General features: G+C 31.9%; 1 protein-coding gene across 1 annotated transcript in view; it reads right to left on the bottom strand.

Annotated features, from left to right (window-relative positions):
• Positions 1-14,635: 14,635 nt before the first annotated feature.
• The window catches only part of LOC142322370 (E3 ubiquitin-protein ligase AMFR-like), a 190,122-nt gene continuing 176,805 nt past the window's right edge, over positions 14,636-27,952 (bottom strand). The window contains exons 7-9 of the mRNA XM_075361378.1: positions 25,596-25,714; positions 22,046-22,227; positions 14,636-15,453 (exon numbers count right to left, since the gene is read on the bottom strand). Of these exons, the coding sequence (XP_075217493.1) occupies positions 15,288-15,453; positions 22,046-22,227; positions 25,596-25,714 (467 nt within the window). The 3' untranslated portion in view covers positions 14,636-15,287. The remainder of the gene's footprint in view (positions 15,454-22,045; positions 22,228-25,595; positions 25,715-27,952) is intronic.

Below are 27,952 nucleotides of genomic sequence, written 5' to 3'. Positions count from 1 at the left end.
CAGAAGACAGCTAAATTCACTACTTTTATATACTTAGATTTTAAAAATCATGAACTCATATGAAACCATGATCTCAAATAGCAGATACTGTTCCAGTTTGTAAGTGGTGCAACCTGGTGAAGAAACAATGAACAAGCATAGCTGTCTGATGCCCTTACTAAGGGACGTGTGTTAAATGAAGTTATAATAGTTCTCAATAGAAAAAAATAAAAAATTGGTTGTGCCATATATGGCACTCTATTCAGTAAAGGATTAAACCGTATATAGCTTGCAAAGCTTAGACACAACTACTGTGGTTGTAGCCATATATAGCTTGCAAGGCAAAGGCTACTGGACTTATTCCCATAAATAGCTCAGAAAGGGTTAAAATGTAAATATTTTTTGTAATCATAATAAGATATGAAAATAATAATAGTTTAGAGCTATTATTATTATTATTATTATTATTATTATTATCCTTCGGAAATTCCTAGGAAGGTTCATGAAATTTTTTAATAAGTAATTTTAAAAAAGAAAAGGATTAAAATACTGACAAATATTATGCCCTGAACAATATGTCCATGATGGATCTAGGGATTGCAACAACACATAGTACACTGCTTTTAAAAGGTTTAAACTTTAAAAATTTTTAACATATTCATTTTTAGATAGGCAACTCTAATTTTTGCCAAAACCTTTTGCCTCAGTGACACTTGGGAAGATTAAAGTAGTATCATTGATAAAGCAAACAACTCTGGCATCTTCAACTGTCTCGATTACAATAGTAAGATTAATAATAATAATAAAAAAAGAGCCTAAGGATGGTTCTCACAGGGCTCTCTCCTGGTTCTCAGACATCACAACTTGTCTGTGAACTGTGGACTACAGTTCCACTAATTCATCTTTTGTACTCTCACTTTGAAATACAAACTGGTCTTTGACTATTTTTTTATGTTAATCTATAAAACTTACAAGTTTTGCCTAAACCACCTGTTGTTATATTATCTTAAAAAAACAAACAAAGCACAGTAATGGTCCAGTAATTTGAACAAAATTTTGCCATTCTTTGTACAGAGGAGTTATTTTGGGATGACTGAGAAACTCTCCAGCAGTGAAACAGAGATTAACAATTTCAGCATAATTTTTAATACCTTTATAAATCACCCCAGTGCCCCCCAGTTTTCATTAATTAGATAAAAGATATTCCAGTATACAAACAACAAGTGAATCAAAAAGCAGACAAATCAAACCTAACTTCAAAAAGGAATAATTTACAGAAAATAATATACACAAAAATAATTCCGTTATATATATATTTTTAATTGTGTGTCATTTTTTAGACAGTATTGTTAGACAACCAGACACCCACCTTTGGAAACATAAGCTTGGACGTATCAGTTTGGATTATTTGTTTTCATTTTTCTTTAAAAGCTACGTAACATCCATGAATAAATTATTTTCCTTTGAAAATAAATAGAATGCAATAAAATATTTTATTAGATTTCATAAATTTTTATCATATTTAAGGAAAAAAGATTTCAATCTACTCGATTCTGATCATGTAACATGTATGCATATCATCTACCTTAACCAAATACTTATGTTGAAACAATGATTAATGAAGTTTTAAGAAATTATCAGTCATTACGTACTTTGTGTATTACTACTCTAATACTAAGCAGCCAATCAGCATTTGGAGTGAAGAAATTAATATCAACAGTATTAAACTCTTTAGTAGTATTTATTTCATTGTTAAAATAACCCAGAAGGCATTTTCTTTAAAATAAAATGGAGAAATAATTAAATGCATTTATAATTTTTGTTTTTTTTGTCTTGGTAAAGAAGTTAAAAAGTTATACCACAATATGCAAAAATCTCACTTTACAACTATGTTTATTGGTGATTCAAAACCAAATTTCAGAAAGTAATAAAGATGCAATATTTAGATTATTCTCATTACAAATTACCTTCAGAGTTACATTAGAGTAACTGAAAGTAAGTGGAATAGTGCTAATAGATTCTAACCTGTTGTAAACTTTTAATTTTTGCTGATCTGATAGATTTTAACTCTTTAAAATATAAACTTTGATGCCTTTCACTTATGAGAAGCAGCATACAACACTTTCAACATATTCAGATTTAATCTACCAGGGTGAAATTAATGAAACAACAGAATTAGATATTCTATGTTATACTATTCTAGATTTATTTTATCCCGAAAGTTTATATTAAAAAATAAGTTCTGATAATTCAAATTTTTGGAGTGAAATATTTCCAACTTTGAGGTAATCTTCATGAATCTCCAAGATAGATTCGTGTAACTAGGGTAAAAGAATGTACATTCACCTGTGCCTTCTGGAATTTAAGAACAAAATTCTCATGGAATTTCGATTTTGATGTTAATGATATTGATAAAAGATTCAGACGCTTCGATACCCTCTATCTAAATTTTTAGAATATTCTAATTTCACTACTGAAGAACAGAACTCGGTACTAGATGGAGTATTACCTGAATTGGTCCTGCTGGTGTAAATCAATCAATCCTGTAGTTTGATTAATCTTTCATTAGCAAAGATTATAATCCATTTACGCAATAAAAAATTGTATTTGACCCCTCCATATGTTATACAAATTTTGGAAGATGAAACAGTTATGTTGAAAAACTTAATGTTAATTTTAAACTAAATTTGTGAAAATTCATTATTGATTTCAGTTACCTAACAAAAACCAAGTTTTATTAAAACAAAAAAAGATATGAAGTGGAACTTGCCAGACATTAGTGTGTAGTAGCTCTTTCCCACCTTAACCATGTCACCTAAGGTAACATGCCTGCTTCTAGCCGAAGCAGTCAGTTGTAAGAACATGACTGGATCCATCTCTTAAACATTTGCTGCCAATACTGCAGCTATCATAGCTGGAGTCTAAGTTTGGATTTACAATATAAATTTGTCAATAATGAAGTCATTGTTGTGTTATTTTCGTTCAATTGTGTTTATGCTCTTTGTAATATTTCCTCCATTTTCCAATCCTGTAATTTGAAAGATTGTACATCAAAAGTTCTTTTTTTCTTGAATTATGAACCCATTTTTCTTTTTTAAGCCACTTCGCCCTTTATTTCAGCCCAAACTGTATGAGGTTAAAATCACAGTGGTAAAATAGACACTGTCGTGAAGGAAAGTGACCATGCTTCATTATAATTTTGTCCAAGATAAACTATATCGTTACAAAAATGATAGTTATGTTTTGATTAAATATATTATGAGGCAAGACTCTTTTCTTGATATTTTGTAATTATCTTCTTCCATCACGGTATAGACGATTCACCTGTTTTGGTTTCAAAGGGTTACCCTTTTCTTGGCTGTGCCACACTTCTTTTGCCCTTTGTTGGATAGTGTATTATTTCCTTAGGAAACCTTCTGTCTACCTTCCTATTAACATGGTCCTTCCTATTAACCTCTCTCTGTTTTCGACTATAGCCTCACACAAGGGTAGAACATTTAACGCTCTTCTGATATCCTCGTTCCTAAAACGATCTTGTCTAGTGCACTCCTTTAGCAAACGCAGGTATTTCATCTCTGCTGCCTGAATTTTACTGAGCTATCTGATAAGAACTAACTGTCAGAGCCATACGACAGAGTAGGAACAGCCATCACTTTATAAAACTTCATTCAGCAGCTTTATGAGTCTCATTCAGCACCTACCGGGTATAGTGTTCTTATTGTTCCACAAAAGACTTGAAATCTAGAGATCTCATCGCAATCTCTATCGTTCTTGTAAGTAACATCACAGCCTAGGTAATTAAAAGGAGACACCTGCTCAAGAATCTTATCTCCTAGAATGATTTTTTATCTAACAGGAAACTTTTCCAGAAGTGCCATGACTTGTCTTTGTCAGGGTTAACTTCATATTATATTGAGAGCTTAAACCATTCAGATGGAACACAGCCCTCTGCAAATAATCTTTTGTTCTTTGAAGGATTACCTGATCATCCACAAATAAGAATGTTATTGATGGATACATCAGGGTTTATATGTATCTTTTGGCTTATTGCACTCTTCCATTCTCTACACATTACATCTATATATATTAAAAAGAGAGGGAGAAAGAGGACAAACTGCTATACACCTCTATTTATCACAACCTCCTCAGTCATCCTCCCATCACAGATGATTGCTGTTGATGTCTGCATACATACTTTTAATCACATTTATTAAATGTGGAATCCCGCTTTTCATGATGATGTATCATTACTTTCCTCTGAGTACCCTATTGAAGGCCTTGTCATTGTCTACAAAACAGAGATGTGTCTCCAAATTAACTCTAATATTTTTGCAATGACCTGTTAAAGAGAAAAAATACCATTCATGCTTGACTGGCCTCTCCTAAAACCCACCTGGTTCTCCATTAAAAGTTACCTCCAAATACTTTGCAGTCTACGATTGACAATACTGCTTGCTATATAACTTATAGCAGGTGTATAACAAACTTATCCCTCTGTAATTCTTCACCAAACTCCTCTTAAAAAGGGATATCACTTTGGCTATCTTCTATTCCTTAGGGATTTTTGAACTCATCCAACACAAATTAAGTGTAAGAGGCACAACTTAAATAATGTGCCAGAGCTCAGAATTAATACCATCTACTCCTACTGCCTTTCTGTTTTTTTGTTGTTTTCAAAGCATTTTCCAATTCTTCAGCAAAAGTTGTAATAAATGAAATTATTGAAAAGCTGAGTCTTTACTTAGTATATTTCTGTAAATATGGCATCAAATATTATACAATCTTTCTTTTCTAGATGGATACATTGATAAAATTAGTATGTAAACAGGTAAAAAAATGAGTAAGGAAGTGAAGAAGGCCATTCTTACAATGTTATAATGAAACTTAAGATCTGATCTCTTGAGAGAGTATTGCTGATAACATTTTTATTTGAATTTACTTCTGGCTAAATGTCTTATTACATGCATTTCTTTACAAAGTAATGAATGTAAGAATTTACAGTTAAAAGCTAAAATAAACATAAAAAATGGGAAATATTGTCTCAAAAATAAAGCTGTCAAATTCGTGAATAGTCTGTTGTTATAAAGACAAGGATATTTTAATAGATATTTCAAGCTGTTTTCAAACGATGTACAAGTTGTTTCAAATGGAAGACTGACCTGATGGTAAAGATACTTTTTCCTTGTTTTGGAGTGTTACTGCTGATGGTCTTCTGTATCGAAATCCTGAATGAATCTTGTCTTCTATGTTTTCACTTTAGTTTTATACTCAGGCACTCAAAATCTAACAACAAGCCTTCCTTCAATTGGATATTAGCTTGTCTGCCATTTTAACTTATGATATTGATGATTACAACAAAATTCTTATTGAACAGACCTGCTTTATTATGTAAATACAAGCAACTGATTAACTTTACAATACCTAATGACATTCACTATTACCAGCCTCCATGTTATGTCATGGAAAGGGGCTTCATGCCCACTCTAAGTTCTGATGTAACTTTTTTTTTTTATATAGTTTTTGACAATTATATTATTTTCCAATTTATTAAAACTGCTGAACATTTTTAAAAATTATTTTTCTTATAGTTTTCATTTCCATATTTTAGGTTTATTAAATAAGAAACAACATTTTCACACATTATTTTTATGGGTAAAATTAGTAAAGGAATAAATTGTTAAAATACTGATCTGAAATAAATAAATAAATATGGCTTCTTATTTGTTTTCATATGTCTATATGAATAAAATGATACCAGATCCCTGCTGGTTAATGACCAGTACCAGTACCTAATACAATTTTGATTCAAAAATATTTGTAAAACCTACCCAAACTGAGATTTCAATGAGTAGCCGAGATCTCTTTTCAAGAGTTTATTTTTGTAAACACTATCAAAGAAAAAATAAATTATAGCAAAATTTTAATAATTCTTCAATGAAATAGCCTGTTTTTGTAGGAATGAAAGTTTATTTTTTAGTGTGGTTAATCAACAGCTGTAATATCTCTTCTTATAAGTTTTGTGAAATTGTGTGAGAATGACCTGTCACTGTAGTTAGTTAGGTGATCCACTCAAAATGCTACAAGCAGTATCCAATTCTTCAATATTGTGATGTGAGGCAATGTATTGCTCTGGGTGTTCACATTCATACAGTTCTTTGTTCTTCTGAAAAAAAAAACTTATTTATTTACCACAAACATATACAAAAACATTTTAAGTTGTGCAAATTTGAGATTTCTATCACCAGTCAGAGTTATTTGAAGCCAAAATCTGAAATTTGTTAAAAAAATTAGTTTTCAAAAATTCTTAAAAATTTAGGGGTAAATATGTATCACCATTAATATTATTTATGGTAAAACTACTAACATATACCTACATATAAAAAAATAATTGAAACTGTGTATGCCATTCCTGCCAGTTGAAAAAAATTACCAAAAGTGAAATTTCACAGTTTTTCATGTTCAACATTATTGATAATTTTCTGAAAGAAAGAAGAGATATAAACCACTAGACCAATATTTTACCTTGAGAAATAAATTGCTTTTTGTTTCATCCTTCCAGGACCAGTAACTTTTTAGGTATGAATTTTTCCGTAAACCCTTACAATCACGTTTTCAGCCATCAACTCCTCGACTACAAGACACTGTACATCTTACCAGTGCCCTTAACAGAACACCATGTGTTCCGGCGAGTCGACGACTGCACAGTACATACATGCGGGGGGGGGAAGCTCTTTTCCCAATCCTATGCAGGTAAGCGCCAAAACAACTGCGGCCACTCAGAAACTAAGTGAGTTTGTATGACAGGTTTTTGGACTTCCTCCCTATCCAGGCCTTGATTTCTGGGATGATGGATCTGGTCCATTCACCTGTCTGCGATGCCTGCCACAGTCCGATAAGCCAATCGCGAGTGACACTTGACAAAGCACTCTGTTGTTTCATCACCCTCTCCTCTGCCATGAGACTCACCCTCTCTCTTTTTTCTGTTTAGTCTCCGGTAATTACCGTACAGATAATACTTCAGAAGATGAGTGTAAATGAAGTGTAGTCTTGTACAGTCTCAGTTCGACCATTCCTGAGATGTGTGGTTAATTGAAACCAAACCAACAAAGAACACCAGTATCCACAATGTAGTATTCAAATCCATGTAAAGATAACTGACTTTACTAGGACTTGAACGCTGGAACTCTTGACTTCCAAATCAGCTGATTTGGGAAGATGAGTTCACCACTAGACCAACCCAGTGGGTTCAGGGGCGGCACCCTGGTGATGACAAACACGGCCTCACTGGAAACTGTCCTCTAGGCACGTGCGATCCGCAAAGCCGCACCCACTGCAAGCCATCCAGGAGCTCCCTGGCTCACCTAGTACTAAAAGCTCTAGCCCAAACCAGTACCTTGTACAGGCAGATCAACCACGCCATCGAAGCAAGAAGTCTCCTTCTTCCGTTGGTTGGGCCACCCCGATTCCAGATCAGCTTGGCTAGGGCATCAGCCGTTCTCTTGGCCTTGCTTACTGCTTCTCGGACATGCTCCTGCAACGACCTTCAATGGTCCAGCCACACTCCAAGGTATTTTACCTTGTGAGGTCAGGACTTTGGTTGCACCAGCAGTAAGGCAATGGTGTCTCAAGTTCATGTTTCCCAGCCATGACCACTGCCTCTGTCTTCCACTCTGCAAGCTTCCGTCCCCTCGTTGCATGCCAGTCATTCACCATATGGATCATCATATGGAAGAACAGTTTTTTTTTCACTTGATGGAATATAGTATTATTTAACAGAAAAGTGACATGTTTGTTCTCATTCTCTTCACCATAGTGACTATTATGGGTTATTTGAATGGGTTATTTCAAAAAGGTAACCTTTCTAGATTTTCACTTTTTTATTTTCCATTTTTTTCTCAATACGGAACATTGTTTTGAAAATGCATAATTTCTATGATTATAATACAGAAATTATACAGTCTTAATTTCTGTTAGAGAAGTTATATTAGTCGGACACTGAATGTATTTTGGAGTAATAAATGTCTTACTCCATTTCAGATGGAGTAATACCACTTTACTTTCTTCTTTGTATGCCAGTCCTGTAAAAAGTGTGGATCATGCTACTTGATACATTTTTGAGAAAAGATATTATGAAAGTGTAGAAGGTTGTATGGAAACTTTACCATTTTCACAAGAAGTGTTTTATTATAGACAGTTATTTCTGTCACAAATGTAACAGAAATTTTGTAACTAGTAAAAGAAAGAACACAATTTGATGAATATTCACATCAAAAAATTAAAACTTCAAAAACTGAAAATTTAATGTACATGTAGTAGCATCCCAGGTAATTATATTTAAAAAAATGGTTGCCTGCTAACACTAAAACATCAGTTTTATCAACTAAGAGTAAAGAAACTAAAGTTCTTTAAAAATAAAAAATCACACTTCAAACCTTTAATTTCATTTCAAATTTAGAAAATCTGCAGTTCTCAAGGTAAAATATTTTATATCACCCATTAATAATAAAAAACTTTTAAATCAAAATGAATATTAATGACATCAAAAAATTATTTGAATACAGTCTGATTGAGAAGAAATATTTTTATTAAGAACTGGTTATTTGGTCAACACGTGAAAAATTATTAGATAAAAAATAATTTCGTGATATGTCATACATACCACAAAATTATGTAAGACATGTTAAAGCTTTTGCATCTAGTTAAATCTTAGTAAACTAGTACATTTTTTTTAGGTGAAAACAGAATATAAGATTTTTAGATTATTTTGACAATTTTCTTGCGAATATCAGGTATACAAGGACTATCCAGAAAGTAACTTATGTTTCACTGTTATTCATGAAGCAATGCGGGTAACTGCACCATCTTCATGGTCGTTGCTAGCCTGACTTGATACGCAACTATCAAGGAGCTGCACACTATTTGAAGGACTATGAATTACTTCTTATTGATTTTTTACTATTGTTTATAATGTGTGCCACTAGAAAATCTTATCAGTTTTTTGTAAAGTAAAATCAGTTAGATTTCTTTTGCCAAAAAACTACAAACCCATTGAGATTTATCAGAAACTATTCTAATTCTTTTTTCTAATGCATAAAATGAATCGAATACCTTTTACCTCTCTTTGTGGGAAAATGTAATGAACAAAAGTATAATGAGATCTATCATGTTTAAAAACAACTGCTCAAATGTTCACTATGAAAAATGATGGGGCTAGCCTAGTGTTCTGTCTGAAAAACTGGTAGCAAAAGTTGATGAAAATATTCACACTAATTGGCGCATTACCAATGAAGTTTTAACAAAAAAGTTGGGTTTATCATAAATGTTGTGCTCAATGGGTTCCAAGCTTCTTTCAGAATAACAATTTTCTGGAGCAGAAAAGGGCTAATTTGTTGAGCCTGGTGGTTCAATAAATGCAGAAGTGTTTTTTGAGATGCTAAAATATGCAGAGAGCAATCCAAATAAGAGACACATGTTAACTTCTGAATTTTCTTCATCCATGACAATGTATGTTCACAAACGGCTCTGTACTCAATAACTTTAAGAAAATTCTCAATTACTTTGTATACAACCAAAATCTGGCACCAAGCAATTATCATTGGTTCTCTCGCATGAAAAACTGTCTCACAACTAAGCGCTTTGATGATGAGAAGGGGTTAGAGTGGCCAAAAAACCTCGTGGCAGAATTTTTCTATGAAGAGATACAACTTCATTCACCAGGTATGACAGTGTCGCAGTTTATTTAAAAACAAAGAAGAGGATGTATCCTCTAAGGATACATCCTCATCTAATCTTCATCTAAAGATACATCTTAAGGATGTATTTTCAAACTGTATGTATATCGTGTTCAGCATAAGAGCTGTCCCAGTTGTTTGTAGTAGTGAGATCTTACTGTAGCATATGCAATTGTTTGTACAGTAACGTACCAGGTGACTCAATCTGATAGTCCTCTCCAGTATTTATATATTACTTTAACATGTCATGTTTTTATTAAATTGATTTTATAAAATGTGAATTTTGAAAAATTGTTGTTTTATAAATTTTGAAAATTGTTTTGAATGAATATGCAAATTCTGCTATCCAGTACTAGAATGATTAATATTTAAAACACATTTTCCTTTGGTCTAATGTCATTATTGCAAACAATAGAAAAATTAAAAACTTATTATAGAAACTTTTAGACCACCAGCCTTTTTCTCAGGAATTTTTTAACAGCTAACTTACTCAGAGATACCGAAGAAAGCTTACCTCCCGTATCAGCTTCTTGTTGATAAGCAGAAGTTGATGGGATTGGATGGATAAGTGATGTGTTCTCTGGCAAAGACTCACCTCATAGGTTCTTGTTGAGGAGCAGAAGTTGACGGGACAGTATGGACAAGTGGTGGTATCTTCTGGTAAAGACTTATCTCTATTATTAGCTTCTTGTTGAGAAGAGGAAGTTGATGGGATTGGATAAACAAGCGATGTCTTCTAGTATTGCCCCCCTCCTGGATCAAGTTTTTGTTCATACCTGGAAGTTGATACGACAGGTTCCAAGAATATGATTCCTTCTTCATCGTCATCATCAGTTAAAGATAAAAAAATTATAATCTGATGGATCAGGAATAAAAAAAAAAACAGGTAAGGTATTCTTCTTTTTTTCTGTCATCTTCATCACTAGAAAACTGAATATAATCTGGGTCATTATCATCATCGCAGTAGTCTTTGCTCACCATAAACTGCCATAAAATGCAAAACTGCAACCAAAAAATGAAAAGTAGGGTAGGTGTAGGTAAAAGACTGTAGGGTAGGTAAATGTAGGATGTAGGGGATATACTGAAATGAAACGACTAGCACTAGATAGATGCTACGATTTTGGAGAGCTGCATCAAACCAGTCAACTGACTGAAGACAAAAAAAAACAAAAAAAGATAGTGTGCATAATTGGAACATTTAAAATACTACACTACATAATGAAAACTATTAATTATTTATATATTGATCATGATACAGTAGCTACATAACTTTTGAAACTCAGTAATATTTTTTCCAACAGCAGAAGACAGCTAAATTCACTACTTTTATATACTTAGATTTTAAAAATCATGAACTCATATGAAACCATGATCTCAAATAGCAGATACTGTTCCAGTTTGTAAGTGATGCAACCTGGTGAAGAAACAATGAACAAGCATAGCTGTCTGATGCCCTTACTAAGGGACGTGTGTTAAATGAAGTTATAATAGTTCTCAATAGAAAAAAATAAAAAATTGGTTGTGCCATATATGGCACTCTATTCAGTAAAGGGTTAAACCGTATATAGCTTGCAAAGCTTAGACACAACTACTGTGGTTGTAGCCATATATAGCTTGCAAGGCAAAGGCTACTGGACTTATTCCCATAAATAGCTCAGAAAGGGTTAAAATGTAAATATTTTTTGTAATCATAATAAGATATGAAAATAATAATAGTTTAGAGCTATTATTATTATTATTATTATTATTATTATCCTTCGGAAATTCCTAGGAAGGTTCATGAAATTTTTTAATAAGTAATTTTAAAAAAGAAAAGGATTAAAATACTGACAAATATTATGCCCTGAACAATATGTCCATGATGGATCTAGGGATTGCAACAACACATAGTACACTGCTTTTAAAAGGTTTAAACTTTAAAAATTTTTAACATATTCATTTTTAGATAGGCAACTCTAATTTTTGCCAAAACCTTTTGCCTCAGTGACACTTGGGAAGATTAAAGTAGTATCATTGATAAAGCAAACAACTCTGGCATCTTCAACTGTCTCGATTACAATAGTAAGATTAATAATAATAATAAAAAAAGAGCCTAAGGATGGTTCTCACAGGGCTCTCTCCTGGTTCTCAGACATCACAACTTGTCTGTGAACTGTAGTCCACAGTTCCACTAATTCATCTTTCGTACTCTCACTTTGAAATACAAACTGGTCTTTTACTATTTTTTTATGTTAATCTATAAAATTTACAAGTTTTGCCTAAACCACCTGTTGTTATATTATCTTAAAAAAACAAACAAAGCACAGTAATGGTCCAGTAATTTGAACAAAATTTTGCCATTCTTTGTACGGAGGAGTTATTTTGGGATGACTGAATGACTGAGAAACTATCCAGCAGTGAAACAGAGATTAACAATTTCAGCATAATTTTTAAAACCTTTATAAATCATCCCAGTGCCCTTTTTACTGGCTAACAATTTTATTACGTAAAATACTTCCTACTTATGCACTAGGTCAAGACTAAAGTAACCAACAAGTACAGGATCTTCTTGAGTTAAATTAACTTCCCCACTTATCTAGCCTGTTTTATAATGTAACGAAACTCAAGAAAAGTCGATTATATCCCCACACTAAATTAGTCCCTTGCTGCTTGGGTCTTTTTTTTAAGTGGCAAGTGTTTGTTTATTTAATTTAATTAATCAGATGTATATTAGTTTTGTTTGTGGATGGAATTGTTGACTGCTTCAGATCCTTACAAATTAAATCGTAAAAATGTTACTTGGGAGACTAGCAATTTATCTGAGTCTTTCTCCTGACCCATTAAGTCTTTATCTTCTTTTTCCTTCAGTCTATTCACTGAAGGCCTATCTGTACTAGCGTCTTTCAGTCTAGCAGGAATACACCTGATGGGACCCTAGTTGTAGGAGGATGCAATGCACTACTTTTGCCAAAGGGAGCAAAGGATGTGCTAACGATGCCCTAAATTGTAAACAGAGGAAAGAAGTATGGTAGGTGAATTAAGGTTTCATAGACTCTTCCTCACTTTTTTCATCTACGTCTTGCATCAGTCGGGTCACAGCTAGACCAGGTTCAAATGCTGAGAAGAGTTGCTTTTTCTTCCTTCTTCAGGATGCCTTTCTATTTGTAAATAATTTAAACACTGTAATCTCAAATGTACTGTGTGTCCTGAAAAGGACAGCACGGGGGAAAGTGCTAGCCTCTTTGCTCTTCCATCGAGAAACTGACAAGCGAGCCATCACTTTGGGATAGACGAGACCAGCTTTTGTTGTCTTATTTTGCCCATCTCAGCGGGCAGCCGCATCACCCAGCTTTCGAACCAGTTATTAAGAATCCTAATTTGAGGAAGTATGAGGACCGTCCACGTTGTACTGCGCCTGTGGGTGTCCGTACACGACGTCTGCTGCAGTGTATGAGTGTTGACACTCCCTCATTCTTTCCATCACGTCCGTGCTTGAACCCCCCGTGGAGAATAAACCATGTAAATTTTACGTTTGATCTTACAATGTACGATAAACGTTCCACGCCACCTATTGTTTTCCGGCAGATGTTTCAGTTTCTTCTCGCCAAGTTGAACCCAGGCGTGGTGGTATACACTGATGGTAATGTTGGTTGTGCTTTTGTTGTCAATGAACAGACTTACATGTTTGGCCTACCCGGTGTTACAAGTGTGTTCACCGCGGAACTACTCGCTGTGGATAGGGCTCTAAGTATCGTTGGCCCTAAATGTAGGAGCAGTCTTATTTGCAGTGACTCGTACAGTTCTCTCCAGGTGTTGGAAAACCTTTATTCCAGACATCCTGTCGTCATTGACATTTATGATAAAATCGCTGAGTTAGGTAAACTCAACAGGGATGTAGGTTTTTGCTGGATCCCTAGCCACGTTGGAATTCTAGGTAACGAAAGAGCTGATTCTGCTGCCAAGGAAGCGTGTATTCAGCCTCCTTTCACCACCTGAGTTACTACCTTTGATTTTATCAATCACATAAAACAATCACTGCGATCGAGGTGGCAAAGTGACTGGACGACTACCATTGATAATAAACTCCGACGGATTAAGGATTCAGTGTTGCCATGGGGCTCCTCTTGCAGAAACTCTCGTCGTGAGGAAGTGGTCCTCTGCCGGTTACGGTTGGGACATACGAGGGTCACACATAAATACCTAATGTCAGGAGAAGACCCACCACCCCTGTGCACACGATGCAACTGCTGCATGACTGTGCACCACATTCTCGTGGACTGCGTATGTTATGCGGCGTTGCGTCGTCAGTTTAATATACCCATCCCGAAACATCCGTATATCTTGTGCAATGATAGCGGGGTTTTGGAACGGGTATTTCTCTTTTTGCATAGTACCGGGTTACTGCAAAGGATTTAATATGCTCATATATGTTTTTCTGTAAGGAGAGTTTTTTTTTTTTTTTTTTAATTTTAACCTTTGTTTTCAATTTGGTTTTTGGTTCTACATATTTAATTTTACTATCCGGGGAGGGGATTTTTGCACAACCTAGGTAAGTTAGGTAAGTTTTATATACTTATTATCTATTATTTTAACTTTTATATTTTATCAACTTTGTCTATGGTATTGATTTTGAGTTTTATTTTGCCTTCTTGGTTTGTTTTAGTAAATTTTTATTATACGATTAATTACGTTTACACCTTGTTTAGTTATTATTTCGGAGTTATTTTACCCTTTTACTAATATCTACCGGGCGATGATAATGCCCAGGTGTTTTTCGCCCACAAAAAAAAAAAAAAGAAATCAATTCTATCTTTAAGTCTTCTGAAAACTTTTCAAACAAATTGCCTGTACAATTAGAATAGGATTGTAGAGTTATGTATTTAAGTTATTTACAACTTAATACAAAGGCAAGAGGGCATTGAAAATGAAAAAAGGAAAAAACAACATTAATTTTAATCGCACATAATTTATTTAACAGAAACATTACACGTAATACCATACTATGAACACATATACATACATTCATTCATACTCTTACTTGACAATTTAACAAATACTAAATCTAAAAGCCAAATTATAATTAATTATAATAATAACAACAAAATAAATTATAAATATAAAACATTAATGTTAGTGCTAAGTCATTATACAATACAAAAATAAATTTAAGATGAATGCAAGGAACAAATGATATACAACAATGTGGTGGATAAGTAACATAACAAAGCAGACTTAACAATTATCATATGAACATTTAATAACATAGTAACAAAATAAAGTAGGTCTTTTAAGTCACATCTGTACAAATTTTATGGAGTTTCATGCTACCAGACCATATAAATTTCATTAATATTACAATTTAAAGCAACTTTACAAATTTGACTAATGAAATATATTTTGTATGTTACATTAATACAATATTATTAATTTTATAAATTAATTTTTTATTCACATAATTTTATTTTAATAATTACATTCATTAAACAAATGGCAAAATAATGTTTAGCAATATTATTAACCTAAAATAAATAACAAAACTCCAATGGAGAGGTGGGGAGGTGAAAGACAGGAAGGTCATCAAGGATGAGCGCAGGAAGTTCAACTTGAATGAATTTGAGAATTATGGCGCTCAAGATACCTCCTTCGTGCCGCTAGTAATAACTTCTCTTTTCTTAAATGAAGTATCCTTTCACGTTCACTTGATGACTTAGAAAATCTACCTCCAAGATTTACTGGTTCTTCCTCAGAATCAACAAGTTCATCACTAAAAAAAAAATTATATGTGAAAATTAAAATTTCTAATTATTAAAATTATTAAATTATTAATTTGGTATGACTTCAGATCACTCAAAGTTTTGGGTCGTGTAATGGCCACAGATATTTTTTTATAAACTGAACAGGCTTTGAGTTTTATTTACCATTATTACTCTCACAAGCACAATTTTAATGAACATAGGAAGGTCTTGTGCTAGATGGTAAGGGTTAGTAGGTGTGTTCTGACCTGCTAAATATTCTCAGACTGCAACGAAAAATGTAAATAAATATACAGCACAGGCGAATATGTGACAGAGGATGCTAGCACTCATATGTGAAATAAATAAGTTTGCTATTAAAAAATATTGCAGGTTTAAAAATTTGCAGGGTTTCAATAAGAGTTTTCTCTTTAATCCTTATTAGAGAGTTAAGGAGAACAACTGGCAGTTTTTAACTTTAAGGCATCATGTTTTTACAACTGAAACTACTGGTGTATTACAAACAAAGGAGATACACATTAAACAGAAAATTAGTCACTATTTTTTAATAACCGCCTTATTCAGAAAATCTACATTATATCACGCATATATTGGAGTCAATTTCAGAAGACCAACATTACACATTGTAAGAATTTCAAAATGGGATGTTTTCAATCTTTTACATTATGCAATTTTTAGTTCATTCAATATAGCTTTTTGGTTTTGGAGAGTACACACCTTTTATATAATCCCTTCAGAATAACTATCCAGATGAAATGGTAGGAGAAAAGGATGGCCAATTCTTATCTGTAAAGTAGAAAATAATATATTCTTTGAACAAGTTATGTACAGCAGTCATGCTCATCTGTAGTAGTGCTATAGCTTGTATCAAAAAATCTTGTTCTCTTACTTATATAAACCACTGATTTTTTTTAACAAAAAATTAACGTAACTCTGAAGTGGTTATCATTTCCTATAACTGTTAAATGCATATGATCTTAGAATAAATAAATCTTAAAAAGATAACAAAGTTCATCAAACTATGCAAAGGCCATTTAATGAACTCTACTTTCAACTACTAATTAATGGTAAACTGAACAATTTATCAATCTATATGGAAATGTGCTTCATTAGAACAAAACAAATTTTCTAACATTTGAGGATAATTTTCAACAGGGCTTCATAACTTTCAATTATGTTCTTTAAATCAATTTTCAGCTAATCTACAAGTTTAATATTATAGAAATGGAAAATTCAACTCCTTGCGTATTCATGAAACACTCACTGCCTTTCAGGAGTAAAGCTGCAGCAGGCTACAATTGATCTCCTTCAAATAAATAACCAAATTTAACACTTCAGTAGGGATCTTGCTAAAAACATCTCTTACTCACAGAAGAACAGATCTAGGAAGAGCTTTTTCAAAATTGTAATACCCACATAAGAATATTTTCCTTCCTCTTTTTCCTGTTTAGCCTCAGGTATTACTTGAGAGGATGAATGAGGATGATCTGTATGAGTGTAAGTGAAGTGCAGGTCGATCATCTCTGAGATGTGTGGTTAATTGAAACCCAACCACCAAAGAACACCGGTATCCATGATCTAGTATTCAAATCTGTATAAAAGTAACTGCCTTTACTAGTACTTGAACTCTGGAACTCTCGACTTCCAAATCAGCTGATTTGCATAGATGTGTTACCACTAGTCCAACCCGGTGGGTACCATGTAAAAAAACCGTAATGATATGAAGGATCGTGTTACTCAACTGGCTACTCTTGCTGAGTTGCCATTACATTCTATCAGAATAAATGTTTATATTTATTTTTTTCCCTGGGTACACAAGTATCGTTATCAGTGTCCAGATATAATATTACTATAATAAAAAATTTAAGAGAACAATACCCGAACTTAAAAATGAAGAAATAAAACGTAAACACATAAAATTAACAATTACAGTGCACAACATTGTTTATATTTCAATCAGAATACAATCCATCATTAAATTCCAAGACTGAAACTATTATAGAGGAGGGTGTCAAACTTTGATGAATTCTTGACATAATATAGCACCAAAAAGTACCAGTTTTAAAAAGACACAAGATCCTACTTAAATCTATAAATATTTAGGGTTACAGAGAAGGTGGAGGTAAGAAAACTGTAGGAAGTAAAATTAAGCAGGACAGTCAGTTTTGTAGTTGAATCTGTGTCATAATAAAGAAATTAATTATGGTATGATTCAAATGTTTCTAATGAAATAAATATTTATAAAATATGTTTTTAAAATCAATATAGGTTAAAATCAAATGAATGTATATTAAAAATCAAATAAGTTTGTTATTTGTATAGCAATTGAATGACAAATTTGTTTTAAAAAAAATTGGCAAAACATACTTTTAGCATTATATTCAATTTAGTGGCTTATTGTTCCAAAATCCTCAAGTCTAGTCTTTTAGGTTCAGACTTTATTAAAAAAAAAATTACCGATACAAAGAATATCCAAAGAACATTTATAGGTAGCTCTACAGCTACCTGTAGCTCATCTACAACCTTATACAACTAAGAAATGACTATATGTACTGTATATATTGAACTGAATATAAAATTTAAATGCAATGCAACATACATTGGATAAACGGGAAGAAAATTAAGATATAACAAGCACATGAGATCTTTTAAAAATAAAAAAATTATTCTAATTTTGCAACACATTTAATAAAAGGACAAACCCCAATGACAACAATGGAAGCATCAACAAAATTAATTCACAATCTGTTAAAGAAAGAAAAATGAACATTTTAGAAATCTAGAAGTCTACAAATCTTTAAATAAAGAATTAACAATAAAAGAGAATAAATAAACAGATCAATAATCAAGCGAATGTACTTTTCAAGAGGACTCAATTTATTGAAAGCAGGAAATAGATCAAATTAAAAGATAAGTACCACCATTTATTAATCGTTATTTCTTATTAGAAATAAACAAGAAAAAGGCTAGATAAGGCATGACGTAAAATGTAGGGAGGGACATTGACCAAACGCTATATAAAGATTAACAGAAATATAAAGTATCAGTACAATAAATAACATTTGACAATGGAGTGGTTCTGAAATTCATCAACAAGAGATAAAAGAATGAAGCAAAGAAAGTTAAGCAGTACTAAACATAAAAATTATGTACAGTACAATACATACATATACTGCATTTTATATTATACACTACTGTAAAACTCTGTACAGTTTTGTATATGTACAGCACAGAATTACTGTTATGTTCAAAATCCTGTTAGCTATGAGAAAAAAATCTGTTATTTTTTTTATTTATTTCATGTTACCATTGCATATTTCAGCTGCATCGTTTCGACTGGAGCTGAAGTTGGCTGCTGTTCAACATATCGCAAGGCTGTTTCTAGCGTATCTTTACCTTCCGTGTGAGAAATTTTTTGTTCTTGTTCATCATCAGATTCATTCTCACTTTCATTTTGTTCTTCAATATTCATCTTTGTGGCAATTGTAATTTCATCATTTTCCATTTTCTCCCCCACACTTTCACCTTCATTAAACAACTCAATTATGTTATGTTTGTCAGCAGCTTGTATTTGACTAGTGAAGACCAAATTTCTTAATTTGGTTAATTTGTTTCCAAGATCTTTTCAGTGTGGTTTCAGATATTTCATTGCATACACCTGCAATAATGTAAGCAAAATTCTTGATTAATTTGTTTTAAAGCTTGTATTATATCAAAATTGTTGTCATCAAACTGTTCCAAAGCTGAAGCCAGAAACCTTTTTTGGAATAGTTTTTTCATTGAGGCTGTAACACCTTGATCCATTGGTTGTATTAAACTTGTAATATTTGGTGGCAGGAACGTGGCTTTAATCTGACCATGTTTGAGAGCAAATGATGAATGACTACGCACGTATCATCTAATGGTCTAAGAAAGGCCTTTTCCAAAAGAATTTTTTGATTTTAGAGATATTTTCACTTCATCCAAGTAGATTTCTGTGCATAATAATACGGGTAGTGATGGATTTATATTTCTATAACTCCTAGTTTCAAAAGATTTTCCTAAGACAAAAAGTTGTAATTTATGTGATCCCGAAGTATCTGAGCAAACTGCAATGGTAATTCTATCTTTAGACAACTTATGACTTGGTGCATTTAGTTCTGCTTGTCAAGCAACTGTCTTAACGCAGTAGCATTCTACAATGCTTTCGACCTGTTTTATCTATATTATAAATCTGATCAGGCATCAAGTTTTTGTTATTTATAATATTTATTAACCAATTTGAAAAATTAGTAGCAGCCTACTGATAAAATGATACTTTTCTCCACAAATTGATAAAATGTGAACACATGTAGTTTTATCTATTTTGTACCATACCTTGCTAGCAATAAAATTCACATCACCATTAAGTAACTGATTTAAATTTAAAGCTTTTTGTCGAATTATTGGGCCACACTAAGGCATGTTTTTATGTCTGTTGAACAAACCATAATGATAAAGCATTATCCAAAGTTTCTAGATTTGGTTTCTTCAGTGTACAGTGACCTGATAAAGTAGAAAGTGTTTCACTTGATATACTGGAACAGAAAGGCTTTATGTTCATTTTATTTTCCTTCTGGTCCTTTACTATAGTTTTCTAATCCTGTAGTCGAGGGCAATTTTTTTAACCGACTCTCTGTTTTCTAAACATTTCGAAGCTTGCAATTCTTTTCTTCAATGAAACTAAGACAAGTTTCCTTTTAATGCCCAAATTTATTTGTCACAGTACAATTCAATTTAAATTAAGTGCACGCAAAATCTCATACAGTAAAGTATACTACAACGAAGCAAACAAAGGAAATGTTTCAATTTAGATAATACATACACTTATTGCACACAACAGAATTGAAATTTACAACAATGTCTATAAGAAGACTAATCAAAAGAATGGCGATTGCTTATTACAGTAGTACAACACATGCAATGTTTATATTAACAGAGATGTATAGGGATTATCTAATTTCTTAGAATAAACAGTAATGTTTGTTTTGATTCATTTCCTTTCACGTAATGTTTGAAATTGTAAACAACATACTGTAATTAATTACACATAGCACAATCAAATTTTGTTTCAGATAAAAAATTATGCTTATATATTCAGTACATAAATATGTTAAAAGTCTTTATTTATACATACATACAAAAAATATCAACCTATTAAAAAGAATTAGTTATTGGAAAGACTGGTTTTGAGAGAGGCCACTGCATTGAAAAAATAAGAGTTTAGTTAAGCCTGTAGATCATTATGTAGAAAAAATAAACATTGAAATACATACAAATTTAATAATAAATATTGAGAACCAATAATTATTTATACTACACACTTTGGCATGCCAACATGGTGTAATATAATGCAGCTGTGTAATCCAGATGCTATATACTTTAATTTAATACGATGTTACATTTTTTATCCTTTTTAATATCAATTTCTTTTAATTAAATAAATTGATTCAGGACTGTTGATAAGAAAGACATATTCTGATGCAATTTCTGAAGGTAGGTGAACATTCAACTTATAACTTGTTTACCACATATTAAAATAAAAATAGTTCAGTTCCTTTAATTTATATACACCACTTTTTTTGTAAAGAAAAGGAGATAAAAATTTATCTTATTACTCTTTTAAATTTAACAATTTAATCAGATATTTTACTTGGTTTTACCTCATTTTTATAGTACTTCAGAATTACTGAAAATTTATATGCACATTTTGAAATATCCTGCCAATATGCAATAACAAAAACTGTTTCTATATAAATTTGAACCTAAAGACCTACTAGGTAGTTTAAATTATCTAGCTCATGTAAGTACACATATATTTTGAAAATTTGATTACTTTATGAACATATTAACAGCTGTGTTAATTGATATAATTTATAAATTAAATAAACATAATAATAACTCTGTTCAATAAATCACATAATAATAACTGTTTTGGTGGTTATTTAATTTACAATAAATATATATATATTTAGATCAAATAAATATATTCATTTAAAATTTTAGAACAGCTAAAAGAAATGAATAAATTCAAGATCAATAATTTGAGTTCAAACAAGATTCATTTCAAATATATATGACTGAAAAAAAAACAATGAATTTTTTGGACTTTAAGTACAGGAATCAGCAATCAGTAGGTGGGGGCTGTAACATTGGATGATAATTAATATTTTTTTGAAGGACGAACTTTAAATAGATATTGAAGACAAACATCATATTTAAAAAATTGAGTTTTCTCCAGGTCCATGAGTCCAAGACCTGTAAAGTGGTCCACTTCTCATGTTTACATGACATTCTCAAACTCCACAATTTTGATTTCAGTATTGAAATCCTTGCAAAGTTATATATAACGATAATTAAAATATAAATATGAATATTATTGATTTGAAAACCAATTATATACCTAATACCTAACATATTTTGTCTACTAATATCAGAATTATAGCCTGTGTAATTATAGAGCCCACATCAACAATTATAATTATAATTGTATTATAATTAGCATTAGCATTAATTATAATTATACCCCAGCAATTTTTATGGAATGTTTTTATTTTTTTTAACTATGCACTACATGACTCGTACCTTGATGGCCAATTAACTGGAGGTGATGAAGAAGTCACAGGTGCCGGAGGTAACTCAGGGGGTTGAAGAGGAGCAACCAATCGACCATCAAGTACATTCTCCACAGTAAGTTCTACACTTCTTGTCTGATGTAAATCCTCTATGATAACACTTATTGGGATGTGAGGAAACAGTTGCTGAACCTGAAAAAAACAATATTAACATTATGGTATAACGCATAAAAAAAAATTAAACAATTCATTCAAAACAATTAGGACAAATTACCAAATGTGCGATATAACAGCCTAAAATTTTTTCAATATTATTTTTTATGTGAGGAATACAAATACTGAACTACAACATTGAATACATAAGCAGACAAAGCTGTGTATACACTATAAGAAGCCAACTATTCTTAAACTTAAAAAAAAAAACACTAGCAAGAGTCAGAATCTTACTGAAGGTTATTCTCTATGCTAATTATTTATTTTCATTTCTTCTAAAGTTTATTCAATTTTTCATATTTCTTTTACCTAATACCACAGAAATTTTCTTTAAAATGCATAATGCAGTGGGCATGATCATTACTATAAAAATAATTATAAATGAAATAAAAGTTATACATGATTACTGTGAATACACTGAAAAATTAAATATGATGTAAGAACTTTGATGCGGTTGAGAAATGCAAAAATAGAATGTTGTTTTGCACATGGCATTGTTGTTTAGGAAAAGGAGTTCCCATCATTAAAAAAATGACGGGAAAAATAAGCAGTGAAAAAATTAAATTATAGGTCATCACATGGTACTGCTAACAGTACAAGGTGAAAAGATAAATATGCTATGATTTGCTGATGATATAGTAATTCTAGCTAAGAGTAGAAAGGATTTAGAAGGAACAATGAATGGCATGGATAAAGTCCTACACAAGAACTACTGCATGAAAATAAACAAGAACAAAACGAAAGTATTGAAATGCAGTAGAAATAACAAAGATGGACCACTGAATGTAAATATAGGAAGAGAAAAGATTATAGAAAAAGAAGAATTTTGTTATTTGGGAAGTAGAATTACTAAAGATGGACGAAGTAGCAGTGATATAAAATGCCAAATAGCACAGGTGAAATGAGACTTCAGTCAAAAATTTGTTTACATCAAAAATTAATTTAAACATCAGGAAAAGATTTTTGAAAGTATATGTTTGGAGCGTAGCTTTATACGGAAGTGAAACTTGGACAATCAGAGTAGTATCTGAAAAGAAAATATTAGAACCTTTTGAAATGTGGTGCTACAGGAGAATGTTAAAAATCAGATGGGTGGATAAAGTGACAAATGAAGGGATGTTGCAGCAAATAGATGAAGAAAGAAGCATTTGGAAAAATATAGTTAAAAGAGAGACAGACTTATAGGCCACATATTAAGGCATCCTGGATTAGTTGCTTTAATACTGGAGGGACAGGTAGAAGAAAAAGATTATGTAGGCAGGCAACATTTGGAGTATGTAAAACAAATTGTTAGGGATGTAGAATGTAGGGGATATACTGAAATGAAACGACTCTAGCACTACGTAGGGAATCTAGGAGAACTGCGTCAAACCAGTCAAATGACTGACGACAAAAAAAAAACAAAAAACATGGTACTGAGAAGAGAGTCAGGTGTGCAACTGGAATAGATGAGGGAATTTACTTACTAGGGGGCGATACTTACAGATGGTGGCAAGTTAGTAGCCTAACAGTATGGGATAAGGAAAGCCACCAAAATGTAAAAAGTCCATTATTAAACTTATTATCTGCTGATCTTATTAAGTATAGTAGAGTTTGTGTGTAACAGAACAAAAAATAAAAATACATGATAATGTATTCTCTGGTGAATTAGCCACATCCAGGGGAAAAAACAAATTCAGATAATGGAAACATATAAAAGTTAAATTAGTGTTGTACATGCTCATACAGCACAAAATTGTTTGGATTTTTGAAGAGGCATAGTAAGTTTCTTCTGTATGAGTGAAGGTACTTTTTAAATTATAAAAGAACATCCTTCCCAATGTATATATGTTGGGTATCATAACCAAATGATATTAAATGACAAGTTATGCACAAAGATAGCATAGCCATTCCTAACATCAACAAGTATCTTCCATAAGGCTTACAAGTTAAAACGAGGAGAAAACTTTCTGTACACAGTACAGAAAATTTATTCAATCATAAAACTTCCTTATATTTATACAATAATCTCATTTCTGTTAGTTAAAAACTTGTTAAGAATTTATTTATATTTTTATCTTACAAAAATTCAATCTATTAATGAGATGCAATCTATTAAATCATTAATTATTAATGTAACTACCCAAGTAAATTAGGCATTAACAAAGTGTCAAGATGCTGGGGTTCATGCCAGCAATGATAACAGTTTGTAACACTCCTTTATTACTGGTCATAAAGAAGCAAATTCAGACTGAGATGTCGTCTTTTAAAACTAAAATGATATCTTGACTGTGTGACACATCAGTACACGTTAAAACAATTTTGCAACTAATTTCTCGATTTCTGGAAGAAACTCAAGAAGACATATTACAAGAAACTTGTATTAAACTTGTTTTTCTATTAAGTGGGCTTTAAAACCTAAATTGTGAGGAAATACAGGGATAAAAAGCAGAAACAGTCTGCTTATTTCACAAAAAACCCATATGCAGTAAGTGAGCACAGCGACTGCTTGACCCACTTTAACTTACTAGAAAAATGAAAATTTGGTACAGTCAAACAAGCTGTAAGTCATACATGTCCATTTAAAAAAAAAACATTAAAAAAAAAATTACATTAAAGATTTTAAATAGTTATTACTTTACCCCTAGTATATAATAAAACTAGCTTGAATCAAATACTATAGTAGCCAACTTCTGAATTGGAAAATAAGAGGTCTGCTAGTGAACTACAGCAACCTATGTTTATAAGACTTGATCTTTTTAAGTTTATATATTGATTTTCTGAAAATTAATAGCATGTTACTGTAACCGAGATTAAGCAAACAGACTGATCAACTACAAATAGGGTCATTCCATGTCAAGCGGTCCAGTTTTGAAAATCGTTCCCAGTTGACAATCTCCAAATATCATCAAATTTTTGGTGGAGGTCCCCCATGGTCTGAAATCCCATTTCACCAAATTGCAGCTTTGCAGTTTTTTATCTGCTATATTTGATTTTTGTAGCCTTTTGAAAAACAGGTACTTACTCATAGTTTGTGGGCAAGTAAAAATTTTTATCTTTGACTAACAATTTTGACGGCATTCAAATTTTGGTACTGTTTGTTAACGTTTTATGCTACATCCGAATATGTCAGTCAAAAGTTTCTTTTGGAACCTGGTTAGTCAATAAATCATCATATATTTCTCTTTTTCTTAATTTGTACATAGGAAATTTATTTAAATGTTTTTCTTTTAATAATTTTAACCTAATATGAATTATGAAATAAACTTGGTAATTTTTTTAAAATTATTTCTACATCTATTTACTTAAAATGCACTTAGTAAATACATTTTAATAATTATAAATACAAAAAGAGCAGATAAACAAACCTGTCGAGCCATTGATTCTAATTGAGATGTATGAGATGGTGAAGCCTGATCATTTCTTAACAGCTGAGTATGCGTAACTTCAACTGAAAAGCTTGGTAACCAAGACACATACCTTGAACCTGTATAAAATTAAATAGTAAGAGTGAAGTCAGCAAATTTAAAATTAGTAAGTATATAAGTAAGCATTTATTAAATAGGTATAATGTATTATATTGTCATTAAGATGTGACAATAACAGTACAACCAAAGAGTTTATGATTCAAGCTCATAAAGTAATGTGATAATAGTAACGCTCGCCAATAGTAAATAACTAACTATTGGCGAGCACGATGCTAGCTGGTAGATGTTGGGGGAACTTGCAGTCCACCTATGTGCCTGCACATTAGTTCCTACCCACCAAGCAAGCTGACAGTGGAAATCTCCCACTATAGCAGTCTCTGCTTTTTCAAATCATTTTATGGTTTTTCATTCTGTAATTTTTTAAATAAAGTTACGATTACACGGTTCCCACAGAAATTTCACTTTCAATTTCCCTGACCCTCGACATATCAAACAAAATGTTAACTCTTTCTCATAGTATATTTTATTGCATCACAAAGAGGAAAGTGAACAAATTTTCATTTTTTAATATGGCCTCTGCCATCCACATTGCCAGTCCATATACCACCTTTTTATTAATAAAAAATTAATTATGTACAAAACTAAAAAAAACCAGAAAGTTAAATACATAAAATGTGTAAATAAAATGAAGAAGGATGTAACTTTTGATTGATTGCACTTAACGTGTGAGGAACTAAATTACTACCGTCAAATGAAATAATTGCACTGAGGAACTAAAAAAATTAAATAAGTTAACTTTCATATGAAAGGTAATTTTACAAGTAATAAAATAAATTGAGGTTAACTTCACATAGAAACTAAAACTTTACATATGAACTACAGAACCAAGTACCAATGACTAGGTCATTGTACAACTCAGTACATGTACTTTAAAATAAACAGTATACTACAAATTAAATTAACTTCAGTTGACTTTGTATAGGTTTTAAATGATAATAGAAACTTACAGCCTGATACTGAGTAAAAAATAAAGTAGCAAAATAAACTTTCTTTTTGATAACAACATTTAGGAAGAAAACAAATTATTTGAACTTAGGAGAAGGCAAAAACCAGAGAAATATTTCTTTTGATACTGCAATACTCCCAGAGTTCATTTCAAAGAATCCTCTAACTTTTGCATTTTTAAGATGATTGCCTCTTCTTCAATCTACTGTTTAATTCTAAACACTTTTCTTTCTTCTTGTAACTTTTTCAGTGAATCCTAATTTTTTATTTATTAGGAACATCACCCCCTCTTCTTTCGTCTTCCTTTCTTTACAAATAAAGGTTATACTGCTTTCTTGCACCTCTGACAGCGGTCAACATTATCTGATCTATTTTAACTCTCTTGGAACCTCCATAAAATGGCAGAGCATCATAAACAATCCTGTGGTTCAAAATACTTTGTTCGTTTTGGTCTACAGAGAGATTTGTTCATAGAAAATCCTGACACCACACTAGCATTACCATGTGAAAATATTAGTGCTAGTTTCAAAACTTCCCACAGCTCAGAATATCTTTCCTGTTCTTACACAACATGTAAACATAAAAATCATCTAGTCTTATTTTTTCTTTGTCTGCATCATGAAGAGCATCTAAAAAGATATCAAAATCTCCTTTGAGACCATTCTCTGCCTCATTACAGACATAGTCATATTGAGTTATAGTTTTTTCAGCTGTATCTTCCGAGAAACTATTTTTTTTTCATAGAGAGCTTCAAGAAGATTGTTCATTTGTTTCTTTTCCAGATCAGGTTGTGAAACAAATCATTTTAGGGTTTAGAGAAGACAGTCCAGCAACAGCTTTGAACTTTAGAGGGTCAAGTTTTTTGATTGTTTTTACTAGAAAAATCTTGTACTGGTTTCTAAAGTTTAATAAGTCCTCCCAGACACATGTTTCACATTTTTTAGGTGTTTTATAGCTTGGAAACAAATACCAACATTTTTAAGTATGTTTTCACTATTTTCTAGGTCGATAGCAAGTAGCGTGCTTCCAGAACTAGCAGATTTCAACAGAACTGGTTTCACACAGCATGCCTTTAAACTTTTCATCAAATCCAACAATTTTTTTGGCCTATTTTCAAAAACTTCCCTGACTTTCTCTGACCCAAACCAATTTTCCTGGCTTTCTAGGTCTGTGAGAACCCTGCAGTAATAAATTTTATAATTCACAAACTTCATTATACCACCCTAACTCTACCACGAAAGCCCATCATCATTAAAAGTGTTCAGCCTTTCATGTTCATTAAGTGACATGAT

Source organism: Lycorma delicatula, chromosome 3 (assembly GCF_047948215.1).
Source record: "Lycorma delicatula isolate Av1 chromosome 3, ASM4794821v1, whole genome shotgun sequence".
Classification (NCBI taxonomy): domain Eukaryota; kingdom Metazoa; phylum Arthropoda; class Insecta; order Hemiptera; family Fulgoridae; genus Lycorma; species Lycorma delicatula.
This window is presented reverse-complemented; position numbering and strand designations above follow the sequence as displayed.